General features: G+C 26.6%; 1 protein-coding gene across 5 annotated transcripts in view; it reads left to right on the forward strand.

The window, feature by feature from the left end:
• Positions 1 to 14,771, forward strand: part of LOC117179097 (sedoheptulokinase-like) — a 24,886-nt gene that overhangs the window by 6,485 nt on the left and 3,630 nt on the right. For 4 of the 5 annotated variants that reach the window (XM_033370754.1, XM_033370753.1, XM_033370752.1 and 1 more), the window contains exons 2-7: positions 2,543 to 2,776; positions 5,481 to 5,722; positions 8,461 to 8,729; positions 8,802 to 8,939; positions 13,445 to 13,582; positions 13,669 to 13,864. In XM_033370754.1, the coding sequence (XP_033226645.1) occupies positions 2,552 to 2,776; positions 5,481 to 5,722; positions 8,461 to 8,729; positions 8,802 to 8,939; positions 13,445 to 13,582; positions 13,669 to 13,864 (1,208 nt within the window). In that variant the 5' untranslated portion in view covers positions 2,543 to 2,551. Of the gene's footprint in view, positions 1 to 2,542; positions 2,777 to 5,465; positions 5,723 to 8,460; positions 8,730 to 8,801; positions 8,940 to 13,444; positions 13,583 to 13,668; positions 13,865 to 14,771 lie in introns of those variants that run through there. The other variant, XM_033370756.1, reaches the window with a different exon arrangement.

The following is a 14,771-nucleotide window of genomic DNA, read 5'->3' on the forward strand; positions in this document are numbered from 1 at the left end:
GTTGACTCACAATTTTTAGTTATTTTGGCTACTGAAAAAATCTAAATTTTTAAAAAGTTCTCGTAGAATGCGTGCTAAGATACCTGGGGTGCGACCTGGTGCACCCGGGTCGCCGACTGACCATTTGGAATTGTTTTCATCATTCACCAAATTTAAATTTGTAAGAAGTTCTCATAGAATAGTATTAAACTACCTGGTGCTCAATCTGGTGCATCCGGATCGTCGACTCATTAAAGGTAGTTATTTTGGCAATTGGCACAATTAAAATTTTTTTTAAGTTCTCGTAGAATACGTGCTAAACTACCTGGTGTGCGACCAGGCAAATCTAAGATTTTAATTTTTAATGCAAGCTCATTTTCTCTGACACTTACTCGTTCTTAACAATATTCATTTGTGGTTAGCGTGTCCTAAGCATGGGAAACGGACAGGATCAAGGCTTGCGCCATGCTGCCATTCAGCCGTAAACCATGCTTCAACCAGATATTTCCAAATGTCTTGCCATGCTTGAGCCATGCAAACTTTTTTCACGCGGGCAGTTGAGTTTTCAAACAGGAAAGTTAAATTTTTAACATAAAAGTTAATTTTCAACAAAGAAATATTGGGTTGCAATCAAAAAATTTTTTCTGCATCAAAAAAGACGAATATAATTAATTTTCCCACCAAATAAATAAATTCTCAACAAAATAGTTAAATTTTCATCTAAAACCGATCAATTTTTCATCAAAAATTGAATAGGAAAGTTTTTCCTCTTAAAACTAAACGAGATTAATTTTAAACAAAAAATATAATACTATAATAGTAGACTGTTCAACCAAAATGAATGAACTTTTAACCAAAAATAATTGAATTTCATTATTGGGTTCTACTAATTCAGATAGCATTTAAACGAGAAAATTTGAAAAGGGAGAAATTTCTGGAAAAAAGGGAAAAAGAAGTATTCTTTAAAAAGGGGTAAAAGAGGGAAGTATGGTGAAGAGCATGACGTGTGTATTCTTGATGTATTATTTATATAATCTTTTGTAATTTAATAAAATAATTTTTGAGTTAAATTCATACATATTTAATTGATTCTTCTTGAGTCATCTTTTTTCTTGACAACGGCCTCAAGTGCTTCTTACAGAAGTTCCTTGACTTTTGCAATACACTAAAAAATATGTTAATTTTCATTTAAAAAACTGTTGAATTCAATCAAAAACTACGAACTGTCAACAAAGAAAGATTTTTCAATCAATAAATAAAACCTCATCCAAAATGTTGAGTTTTTAAGTCTTAAAGACGAATTAAATAAAAGTTGAATTTACAACCCAAAGATTTGCATTTTCTATCAAAATAATTGAATTTTTGAATAAAAAATATGAGTTTTGAACAAAATAAGTGAATTATCGACTTCCAAAGATAAATTTTGTTGTAAAAATGAAATCAATACATTTTTAGTGAAAAAAATAATTTTTAACACACAAAAAAAATGAATTTTCAAGAAACTTTGTTACATTTTTAACCAAAGAAGTGAACTCTTAACTAAAATTATGCATCTTCCATCAAAAAAATACATTTTTATTGAATTTTCAACCCAGAAAATGAAATAAATAAAAAAATGAAATAAGTTTTTAAGCAAATAAAATCAATTTTCAACGAAATAGTTAAATTTTCTACCAAAAATATTAAATATCTAAAAAGAAAATCGAAAAAATGGAATAGTTAGATTTTTGGTTAAAAAAAATTTTAATAATAAAAAAAAAGTTTTCAAGTGATTATTTTATTTCTTAGTGAAATTTTCGACCTCACAGTTGAATTTTCAACCAAAAAATTGAACTACTCTGCAAGAAAATTAATATTTTACAATGAAAGACAAAGTTTCAACAAAATACAGAATATTTCAAAGAAATATTTGAATTTTCAACTAAAAAAGTTTAATTCTTAACCAAATATGAAATAATTAATTTTTCAGGTGAATAATAAATTAAAACTTTTTTTTAACAAAGCAGTTAAATTGTGAACAAAGAGAATTATTTTTCAACTAAAATGATTGACCAAACAAAAGAATGAATTTTTAATCAAGAAATTTCACTTTCGACTAATTAGTTGAATTTTATATAAAAAAAGTGTTTGTAATCAATATTCACGATTAACGAAAATTTAATAAAATATTTATATCAGAAGAAAAATCTTGGGACAAAAGTCAAATTTAAAAGATGATTCAAGCAAGAACTGATTTAAATATCCTGTAAATTTTAAATAAATGATCATATTTATGAAATTTATCAAAATTACCTTCTAACGCAAAAAAAACTATGAAAAATAACTATGAAAATAAAGGCGGCGAGAATCGAGCCCTCAACCTCTGCAAACAGACCGGGTGCTCTACTGCTGAGCTACTCGGATACTTGGGAGGCGGCTTTTTCAAGTCCATAAGCGGGCCACAATTTTTTTAAGCCGTTCTTTTCAAAACTGGCCTATTATTTGATTCTAGGAGAAATAACTAAACTGATAACTAAATTATCATGTAGATAATAAATAATCATGTAAATTATTTTTATTACAGATTATCGCAATGACGCATCAAGGCCTAGTTTTAGGAATAGATGTAGGAACAACGTCTGTAAAAGTTGTTGTTGTTTCTAAAGAAAATAAGGAAATTGTTGCAAAGCAGTCCAAAGACACCCAGGCAAATGTGCCCAGTGATTTGGGAATAGAAGGTAATAAACAAGATGTGCCAAAGATTTTATCTGCAGTTCACAGCTGCGTTTCGAGACTCCCTAAGGATCTGCTTCGACAGGTGATTAAACAAATATTGATTTTAATTAGAATATAGAAGAGGTATTATAATAAATTAAACCTTAACTAACGGAAAAAGGGGAATAGGGGAATAAATTTCTCAATCCAATCGTTTCATTTTCATCAACAAAAATTAAATTTACAGCAAATAGTTGCATTTTCAAGCCAAAAGGGAGATTTTTCAGACAGTTGAGTTTCCAAATAGGCAAGTTAAGTTTTAAACAAAAAAGTTATTTTTCAACAAAAAAGACGAATTTGCAAACAAGAAAAATTACTACTCTACCAACAAATGTGAACTTTCTATCCAAAAAAACGAAATATTGTTCATAATTCAACAAAATACCGGATTTTTCAACCAAATAGTTGAATTTCAAACTTATAAAGAATAACTTTTTAACCAAAAATAGAATAGTTATATTCTCAGATAAAAAAAATTCATTTTCAACTAAAAATTTTTTTTACTATTGAAGAGATTAATTTTTAATTAAAATAATTTATCTTCAACAAAAAATTCATTTTTAACAAAGTAGTTGAATTTCGAACAAAAAAAAAATGAAATTTCGACCAAACATTTCCATTTACAACCAAATGGTTGAACTTTTAAGCAAGAGGTAAATTTTCAACAATTAACTTAAATTCGTACTCAAATAGTTGAATTTTCAAAGTTTCAAACTACTAAGAAGAATTTTCAAACACATGGTTAAATTTTGAAACAATAAAGATGACTTTTACCAAAAACAATTGCATTTTGAACCAAAAAGTTGATTTTTCAAGTGAACAAGACACATTTTTTACAACACATATTGAATTTTTAAAGCGGTAAAATAAATTTTTAACAAAAAAGTTCATTTTCAACAAAGAAAGACGAATTGTTAACTTATATAAAGATTTATTTTCAACCAAATAGTTGAATTATTTACAGAAATAATAGAATTTTCAACCCAAAAATATGATTTTTTAACAAAAAAGTTTATTGAAACCAAATAGTTGAACTTTCATCTAAAAATAATTTCAACAAAATTGTTTAATTTTTTACCAAAGAGATGAATATTCAACTAATAAAATTAATTTTTAACAAATTAGTTCAACTTTTAATCAAGTAGTTACATTTTCAATCAAGAAAGATTAATTCTGAACGAAAAATGTAACAATTGAATTTTCAAAACAATATATCAAGTTTTTTGCCAAAAAACATGTTTTTTAGAATACAGTTAAACTTTCAACGAAAAAGTTAATTTTCGACCAAAAAACTGACTTTAACAAAATAATTAAATTCTAACAAATTAATTAAATTTTTAACGAAATACTTAAACATTTAACCCAACAGCTGAATGTTCTAACTACGAAGATAAATTTTTAACCAAATGATATAATATTCAAACAAAAAATATTAAAATTCAACATGAACATTTGCATTTCCAAACAAAAAATATTAATATTTAACATAAACAATTGCATTTACAAACATATAGTAAGATTTGTAGGCCAAAAAGGAGAATTTTTCAGACAGTTGAGTTTTAAAATCGGAAAGTTAAATTTTTTTCAACATAAAAGTTAATTTTTAACATCGAAAGGTGAATTTTCAACCAAGAAAATTGTCTTCCATGCACAAAAATGTGAACTTTCTATATAAAAAAAAATATTTTTCACTGTTTAAAAAAAACTGTTCAAATTACGACAAAAATATTAATTTTTAACAAAATAAATCAATTTTTAAGAAAATGATATACTTTTCAACAAAAACATGAATTTTAAACCAAATCGTTGAATTTCCAACCAAAAATGTTTTCAACCGAAAAATATGAGTTTTTAACAAAGTATATGAATCTTTAACGAATAAAATACATTTTTAATAAAGCAGTTTAACTTTGAACCAAAAAGTTGCATTCCCAATAAAAAATGATCAAATTTCTATCAACCAAGATGAATTTTCAACCAGGAAGATTAATTTGTTACCAAAACAGAAAAATTTATAACAAAATACATACATCTTTTAGCAAATATGAAGTAGAATTTTCAACAAAACATGGAATATGTGCATTTTTCCTTAAAAAATTAATTTTTATTGAAAAACGAAGTAATATCTAATTAAATGAATTTTTAATAATTCAGTACAAATTTAAACCAAGTATTTGAATTTCCAACGGTAAATAAAAAAATTTAATTTCCAATTAAAAAATTAATTTTCATAAAAAAAAGCGAATTTTTAATCACATAGATGCATTTTGAACAGAATAGTTGAATTTTAAAATAAAAACTAATACTTTTTTAACTGAAAAGATTAAGTTTCTACTAAAGAATAAGAATGTTCAGCAAAATACATAAATATGAATTTATAATAACAACAAAATGCATTTTTAACAGAGTATTTTCACTTTTAACCTAAAATAATAATCATTTTTCTTATAATAATAGATTCTTGAGCAAACAGTTGAATTTTTAACCAAATTATGGAATTTTTAAGCCAAATGGTATATATATAATAGTAGAAATGTCAATTCAAAAGAATTGACTATTAAGAAAAAATAGTATGATTTTCTAGTTGGTTTTTATTTATTAATTTCGAATTTGAACGATAACACGATAAAAGGGGAAGTTTCTTTAAAACAGGGAAAAAAAGAGGAATTCTTTAAAAAAAATGGGGGAAAAATTATGCAGCCTTGATTTCAAATAAAATAAAAAATGCCTAGATCTTTTAATCACAGGTGGAATGCATCGGAGTTTGTGGTCAAATGCACGGCGTGACTCTGTGGAAAAATATCGACAGAAGTAACGAAGAAGGTATCTTTAAATTAGAAATCGAGAGAGAACAAGTCTCAAATTTGTACACCTGGCAAGACGGTCGATGTGATCCCGAATTTCTAAAATCCTTGCCTAAATCCAAAAGTTATCTTTCCCTTCATACTGGTTTCGGATGTGCCACACTCTTCTGGTTTTCTAGAAACAAGTTAGTTTTCAATCAGGCTGTCTACTCGAATCCTGGAAAATAATTTCCTGACAATTCCAGGTTTTTTCTAGACATCTTAAGTTTTTTACAGGTGTAATTTTTCATTTCGCATTTCTTTAAACAATCCATTCGCGATATGTATACAGTTCTGCGAGTTTATTATAAATATTTTTTTTTTCAGTTTCTAGAGATTCACTGAATATATTTAATATTTACTTTTATTTCAATATTTAATTTAGAAAGATTTGACAAAATTATTTTACAAGATATTCGCAAATACATTAGCACAGCAGATTATTTAAATAATTAAATAATACTGAAAACATAATTAATCCTTTTTTTTTGTCTCAAAAGTCCATTAATTTATTTTATAATTTAAGCCAATTTTTATTTGATCTTATATTAAAAAATCGTATTATAGGTAAAATTATGGTGGGTACTATACTACATTCAATAATTATTAAACTTTTCAAGTAAAAATATTGTATTTTTAACAAAATACATGAATTCTTCAGCAAATATTTGAATTTTCAACTAAAAAAAAAGGTTTTAACTAAATATCAAACAAATAAATTTTCAGTTAAAAAAAAAAGAATTTTCTACCAGAAAAATACACAATTTTCAATCAATGATGAGTTTTTAACAAACCTGACAAATTTTCAACTACAACAGATAAATTTTTGTAAAAAGCAGTTTAATTTTCAACGAAGTAGTTTTATGTTCAACCAATGAGATGAATATTCAACCAGAAGACTCGAATTAAAAAAAAATTATTTTTCTGACAAAAAATATGATTTTTAGATAAAATGCATAAATTTTCAACAAAATAGTTGAACTTTCAACTAAAACACACCAATTTCAACCGAATAGTAGAATTTTATACTAAAAAATCTTGTCTACTAAAAATGAAAGTTAAATCTGCTCTTAAAACAATTGATGTGCAGCCAAACTGTTGAATTTTCAACTAAAATGGTGAATCATTAATTAAAATAGATGAATTTCCAAATAAAAAGATAACAAGATTATTTTTCAGTTAGAAAATAATTATTTTCCACCAAAAATACGATTTTTCAAGAAAGTACATACATTTTAAGCAAATAGTTGAATTGTCAACTAAAAATAAAAACGAATTTTCAACCAAAATTTTTATTTTCCCCTAAAAATATCAATTTTCAACTAGAAATATAATAGTTAAATAATTCAATTTTTAATAAAAAAGATAAACCATTAATTTGAATAGTTGAATTTTCCAACAAAAACATGAATTTTCAAACAAGATGATTAATCTTTAAACAAATCGATTATATTTTTTACCAAAAAGCCAATTTTTCAGCAAAATACTTGACTTTTCAACTAAAAAGAAAAACAAATTTTCAACCAAATAGTAGAATTTTCTGCTAAAAATATACATTTTCAACCAAAAATGAAATAGTTACATTTTTAGTTAAAAAAAAAAATTCAATCATACTGATGGATGTTCAACTAAAATGCCGAATCTTTCATTGTAATGGTTTAATTTTCAAATAAAAATATTAAATTTTCTGACAAGAAAATTATTAAAAAATAATAATTTTCTAACAAAAAAGGCGATTTTTCAACAAAATAGTATACTTTTTAACTAAAAAGAAAACTAAATGTTCAACAAAATAGTTGACTTTTATGCTAAAAAGATCAATTTTGAACCAAAAATGGAATAGTTATATTTTTAGTTTAAAAAATAAATTTTCATCTAAAATGATCAATCATTAACTGGAAAAGTTGAATTTTTAAACAAAAACATGAATTTTCAAACAAGAAAATTAATTTTTAAACAAAATGATTGACTGTTTATCTAATAAGAAACACAAAATTGCCATCCAAATAGTTAAATTATGAACTAAAAAGATTAATTTTTACCCACAAATGATTGTCATTAAAAAATTTCAATTTCAGCTAATATGATAAATCTTTAATTGGAATAGTTGAATTTTTAACTACCAGATGAGTTTCCAAACAAGAAGAATCATTTGTGAGCAAAAAGTATTACTACTCTACCAAAAAGACGGGTTTTCAACCCGAATGTTAAACTAAAATAATGAATCAACAACCGGAATAGTGGAATTTTCAATAAAAAAATAAAATAAAAAAACGAATTTTCAACAAAAGAACTTATTTTTCAATCAAAAAGATACATTTTCAATTAATATGACGAATTTTCAAGAAAACCAATTAACCTTTAACAAAAGTGTTCAACTTAACTCTCAACAAAGTCATTCAATTTTCATTCTAAAACAGATTAATTCTGAATGAAAAATAGTAGCAGTTGATAGTAGTTCAATCAAAAAAGATTTAAATTAATTTCAAATAAGAAAAAATTTCAGCCCAGAGAGAAAAAATTGCGAATAAAGTTTTAAATTTTCAACCCATAATATTAATTTTCTACCACAAAGAACAAATTTTTAATAAAATGCATTAATTTTGAGCCAAATAATTGAAATTTTCAACTAAAGCGATCAGATAGAAAAATCAATTTTCAAGAAAATAATTAAACACAGTAATATAAAGCTACTCATGCAAATAAAGAATCCTTGTTATTCAATTTTATGTTGCATTCAAAAGAAAAATAAGGCACGCTCTAAAAAAAACCATGATTTAAAAAAACTTTTTCCAGTTAGGGTAGACACCCTGTCAATAAAAAAAGGAAATTCCTTAACGTTATCAATAATTGATTGAATTAATTTACACATTCAATATTACAGACCCGAAAAACTAGCCAAATACGACAGATGTGGAACAATCCAAGATTTGGCAGTGAGCTTACTCTGCGAAAATAATGAGGTCACAATGAGTACACAAAATGCTGCAAGTTGGGGGTATTATTTAGCAGAAGAAAACGAATGGGACTTAAAAGCTCTAAACGAAGGAAACTTTCCCGTAAGATTGCTGCCCTCAAAAATTTTTAAACCCGGAGAAAGTGCTGGAAAATTGAAGAGTAGCTGGTTCGGAATCCCAGAAGGCACGACGATAGGTAAAGAATTAAAACAAAAATTATTTTCGCACTGTTTAAAATTTCTGTAAATTAAATTGAATTTAAATTCAGGCGTTGCTTTGGGGGATTTACAAAGTTCTGTTTACGCTTTGTTGAGAGATCCGAGAGATGCCGTTCTCAATATTTCCACGTCTGCTCAACTGGCCTACATTCATCCAACATTTGAACCTGCAGTAAAATGTGATTCAGGTGAGATATTCATTTTTAGACTAGCCGCAAAATTCATTTTCAAAATTTCCTGAATTTGAAAGGACCCATTTTTCCTGAAAATTAGTATTCAAGAATTAGCATTTATATTTTGTAACATTCACAGAAAAATTTTTTATAAACGGAATAAAACAATTTCAGATCAAAATTAAAAAAATTTGAATATATTTCTTTTTTTGAAACAAAAAAAGATAGGCTGAAAACGGACGAATTTTCAACAGAACAGTTGATTTTTCGAACAAATAGCTGACTTTTTAAAAAGGAATTTTATTTCCAACAAAGTACTTTAATTTTTAACCCTTAAAGTGCATGCATGGCAAAAATCACGGCAAAGTGCACCGTGGGTGTTCAATACCCTAGCGTATTTAATCATGTATTGTTTAACCCCTATTGAATATTTTGCCACAATACAATTATCCGATGTAGTTTAAGATATCTTTGGTAAGGTAGAGTTGATATTGTAGTCATTTATATAGTTTTAAATTTGTTTATAAAATTATTGAAAAAAGCGAAAAAATGTTTTTTTTACGAAAAAATTCAAAACTCAAGCAATTTTAATATTTTAACCTGAAAATGTATGACTATACTTTTAAAATATTGTACTTTCATAAACAAATATTGCAACATGGGTGCTTTCAAAAATATATTTATTTGCACAGTTGAAAAGTCAATTTTATGATAAAACGATCAATCAGATTTTTTGCTTTTAAATCGATTTATTATTATTAAAATTGAGGAACTTTGACATGTATTACCATAAAAATACAACAAATTGAAAAAAGAGACATAGATAGATAGATAGATAGATAGATAGATAGATAGATAGATAGATAGATAGATAGATAGATAGATAGATTTATTTCTCCATTGTGTGCTTTTGCAAGATTTACAATATTTGATAAACCCTCAATTACATATTAAGCTTAAATCTATATTGCTTTTACGTCGTTCGATTTACATTTTTACTTAAATTTAATTCTTCCTTCTCTCTCGCCTTCTTTTCAAAAATCTTTGTCCATTCGCAGATAATGGGGCTCGGCAATCCCACTAAGCATTCGGCTACATGTTTCTCTAGAGCTATTCCTGTTCTATCCTCAATCCAATCCTTAATATCTCTCGATAAATTTTAGTTTGACTGTCCCTTCAAGCCGGGACATCTTAGAATGTGAGCAAGAATTTTCCTCACTTTCCCCGCACAGTCTGCAACTAGTATCAACATATCCCTTGTTACCCGCTTTCCCAACGTTTCTGCATCGGATCCTTGCCCATTGCTCTTTAAGTGAGAAGCTTAAATTTGACCTATCCCAATATTCTTCTCTTCCTATATTCTATTTCCAATTTTTGTATTCCTTACAGTAACTTGAGCTATCTAACTTTCCCCAGTCCGACTTTTAACTTCTCTAACTACCTCCTCGAAATTGATATCTCTGTTTAACTCATGTTGTTCGTCTAAAGCAGATCGCTCAATTTCTGCTATTTTGCTCGGAGCCTTACTATCATTCACAAATATATCCTCATTATCCTTTCTATCTAAACCCTCAGCTTCTTTTTCAGTTTCTGCTTCTTTTGGTTCTTCTTGTCCCTCAAGAAGCTTCATGAAGTGCTCTTTCCATTCCCTCTTTGTAATTTTTTCCCCTTTCATTTTTTCTTCCTTTTTGGTCTAAATTCACCTTTAGCTTTCCAAAAATCTCCCATATTTCGACTCTCTTTAACTTTTTCCCATTTAGAATCTATTTGTTTCCTAATCTTATTCGCTTTAAGTGTTTTCAAAAGCTTCTTTGCTGCCTTAAGTTCCTGTTTTTCGTTTTCGCCCTTAGATTTTAAATATGCTTTTAGCTTATCCCAAACAACTTTCTTCTGTATATCACATTCGTCTAATCCTAACAAATTAAAAAAAAAGAGACATATATATATAACTGTATTTTAACAATCATATTTTATTCACCACACCCACAGTCTGCTCTCACATGACACGCTGCCGTAAGTAGACAAAAATCAATACATTTCTACCACAAAAATTTGCTCCAAAATTACTTTTGGACTCACGAAGTGCACAGTGGGTGTATAATACCCCACGATTTTTTACATCCAGTCTCAGCAGCAGCTGCTAGTAGACTGATGCTTGACGCAGTATGCTAACTGACTTTACTTACAGTTAGTGTCTCCAACTAAAGCCAGATGATGATGACAATTGCTCAATTTTTTCGAATTTAGTATGATTTATAAGAGTTTCAAAATTTCTGGGGTCTCAGACACCCACAATGCACTTTAAAGGTTAAAAAAATGAATTTTCAATAAAAAACCACGAATTTTCCCTCCAAATAGACAAGTTTTTAAGAAAACAGTTGCATTTCCAACAAAAGAAAAACAACAAACAAATACATTTTTAACAATTTAATTGAATAGTTGAATATCAAACAAAATTGTTGAATTTTCAACATACAAAGATAATTCTCAACGAAAAATGTAGTAGTTGATATTTTAACAACAAAAAAACGAATTTTGAATAAAATAGTTGAATTTTTAACAACAACAAAAATGAATTTTCAACATAAAATCTCATAGTTAATATTTCAACAAAAAAAGATGAAATTAAAAACTAAAAAAGATGAGTTCTTAACTAAAAAAGATTTTCCAGGCATGAAAGAAAAAAAAAGTTCATCCAAATGGTTGATCTTTCAAGCCTGAAGACAAATTTACTGTAAAACAGTTGAACTTTCAACAGAAAAGTTCATTTTCGACCACACTTGTATTTTCAACCAAACAAGACGAAATTTATAATCTGCAAAAGATTAGTTTCAAACCAAAAAAGATTAATTTTTAACCAAGAAGACTAATTCTCAACAAAAAATTCAATAGTATTAAATAAAAAAAATAGTTTTCAACAAAATAGTTAAATTGTTAACAATATAATTACATTTTCAATAAAATAGTAGAATTTTTAACCAAATAGCTGAATTTTCAACCTAGAAAGATCAATTCTGAGGTAAAAATATAATAGTTGATATTTCAACTAAAAACATAAATGTTTATAAAAAGAGATGAAAGAATTTTCAACAAAATGTAGAAGTTTTAACAAAATAGTGGAATTCTCAACCAAAATAGATGAACTCTCAACAAAAAATGTAATAGTTGATATTTTAAATAAAATTATGAAATTTGTACTAAGATAGCTGAATTTTAAAACAAAAAAAAAACGAATTTTCAATCAACAAGATTAATTCTCTCCCAAAAATGTAATAATTTATATTAAAAAAAAATAAATAAATAAAAAAACGAATTTTCAACGAAATATTTAAATTTTTAAGAAAGTTGCTGAATTTTGAACATAAAAAGATGAATTCTGAGCAAGAAAGGTACTTCAACTAATTTTCAATATAAAAGTGGAGTTTTTAACCAAATAGTTGCATTTCCAAACTACAGAGCTGAATTCTCAACGAAAAATGTAAGACATGATATTTCAACCAAAAATATGACATTTTTACCGAGAGATGAGTTTAAAACCAAACAGGCCAATTTTGAACCAAAGAAAAAGAAATTTAAAACTAAAAAGATCAATTTCAATAAATAGTTGAATTTTCAAGTAAGAAATGTTTCAATTGAGCTTTCAACATTAATATATGTTTTTTCAACAAAAAGGTAATTTTATAGAAAAATAGAATTTTCAATCAAATAATAGAATTTTTAAATAAAAATCTAATCTTCAGGAGAAAACAACTGCACAAAAAGTACTTCTTATACAAATTCCCTGACTTTTGTAAGATTTTTTTTCAAAATCCCTGACTCCCAGATTTTCTCTGACCTATTATGAACCCTTACGTCCCTTAACCCTTAAAGGACACACTTCCGTAAAATGACATAAAGAGCATACTGGGTCTTAGATACCCAAGGGTATTTAAACGTGTGCTGTGTCGACAGTATTGGATAGTTTTTTTTACAAGAAAATCAATTAATGACGTTTAATCTATCTAGTTTAAGGAGAAAAAGGTTTCATAACAGTTTTTGAAATTTGAAGTAGTTAAAAAAATCCTGTTTGGAAAAAAATGTTAAAATGACTTCTTTCACTCTAAAATTCATAACTTTTTAAGTTTTTGATATTTTTACCTAAAATTTTAATTAAATACTTACGAGATACGGCGCTTCAAAAATAAAATTAGTCTTATAGTGCTCGTACCAAAGAAGGTATTTATTCTAAAAAAATAAAAGCTTTAATTCAATGACAAATGAAACACCGTATTTTGCGTTATTAAACGATTTTATTGATCTTAAACTGCGTGTAAAAATTATAAAAATCAAAATTATGTGAAAATGACATAGAAAAATAGGTTTTCATGTCATTGTTTAATCTGGCGGCATATGTTCCTTTTTTTTTTAATTTAGTGCGTTTTGTTAAAGCGCAAATAAGTCGATTGGTGTTTTATACCCAGTATGCCCTTTAAGGGTTAAAAAAATTATATACAAAACAGTGAAAATCACTTAAATTGCAGAAAAAATCGAATACTTTCCATATTTTGATGGAAAATATATTGCGGTCGCAGCTTCGCTAAATGGAGGAAATACGCTGGCTACTTTTGTCAAGTCCCTTCAACAATGGACAATGGAATTAGGATTTTCCGTTCCGCAATGTATGGAATGTTTATAAATTCTACTCTAGATGCTTAAATCCTAAATCAATTTAGGAAACAATAAATAAAATTTATGTAATTTTCAGCCAAGGTTTGGGAAAGATTAATTGCTTTAGGAAAAGAAGACTCTGTGATCAACGATATGAAAATAACTCCTACTCTTCTTGGAGAACGTTATGCTCCAGAACAAACGGCAAATGTTAGTGGAATCACTTTAGACACTTTAAGTCTAGGACACATATTTCGATCCCTTTGCTCAGGCCTTATTAAAAATATTCACGAGTAAGTTCATTAAATAAAATTCTATTAATTTTTTAGAATATTCAGGGTTGTTACCAAACCCCAATTTCGGAATTTCCTAACAAGCTTAACCGAATAGTTGATTTTTCAATCAAAAAGAAGAATTTTCTGCCAAGAAAGACGAATTTTCCACAAAATACGTGAAGTTTCAAATAAAAAAAAATTTTTAATCATTTTAAAGGGAAAAAAAAGAATTTTCAGAAAAATAGTCACATTTTCAACCAAGAAAATTAATTTTCTGCCAAGAAAGGCCAATTTTCAACAAAATACATGAAGTTTCATCTAAAAAAAGATCAAATTTAATTTAAAAAATAATTTTAAAGAAAACAAAGTATTTACAACAAAATAATTAATTTTTCAACCAAAGAGATGAACTTTTATCCAAAAAGACGAATTTTCAAAAAGAGGCATGAAGTTTTAACTAAAAAAAAAATTTGAGTTCAAAAAATCATTTTGAAGGAAAAAAAGAATGGTCAGTAAAATAGTTAGATTTTCAACAACAAACATTAATTTTTTACCAAGAAAAACGAATTTTCAACAAAAGACACAAAGTTTTAACTAAAAAAGATAAAATTTTAAGTTAAAAAAACATTTTAGAGAAGAAAAAAATTATTTTAAGAAAAATAATTAATTTTTCAATCAAAGAGAGGAACTTTCAGCGAACAAAATAAATTTTCTACCAAAAAGATTTTAAATTAAAAATGATTTATATTAACATATTATTAGTGACAATATTGTTAGAATAATATTTTTATTGACACTCATACAGATTGTATTTCAGTATTAAGTGGGGAACAGGGAAAAAGGGAAACAAAATGTAAATGCCTGAAAAGATATACATGTAGAATGAATAATTACATTAAAAATAATTCTAAGAGGGGGGGGGGGG

The sequence above is a fragment of the Belonocnema kinseyi genome, chromosome 8 (assembly GCF_010883055.1).
Source record: "Belonocnema kinseyi isolate 2016_QV_RU_SX_M_011 chromosome 8, B_treatae_v1, whole genome shotgun sequence".
Classification (NCBI taxonomy): Eukaryota; Metazoa; Arthropoda; class Insecta; order Hymenoptera; family Cynipidae; genus Belonocnema; species Belonocnema kinseyi.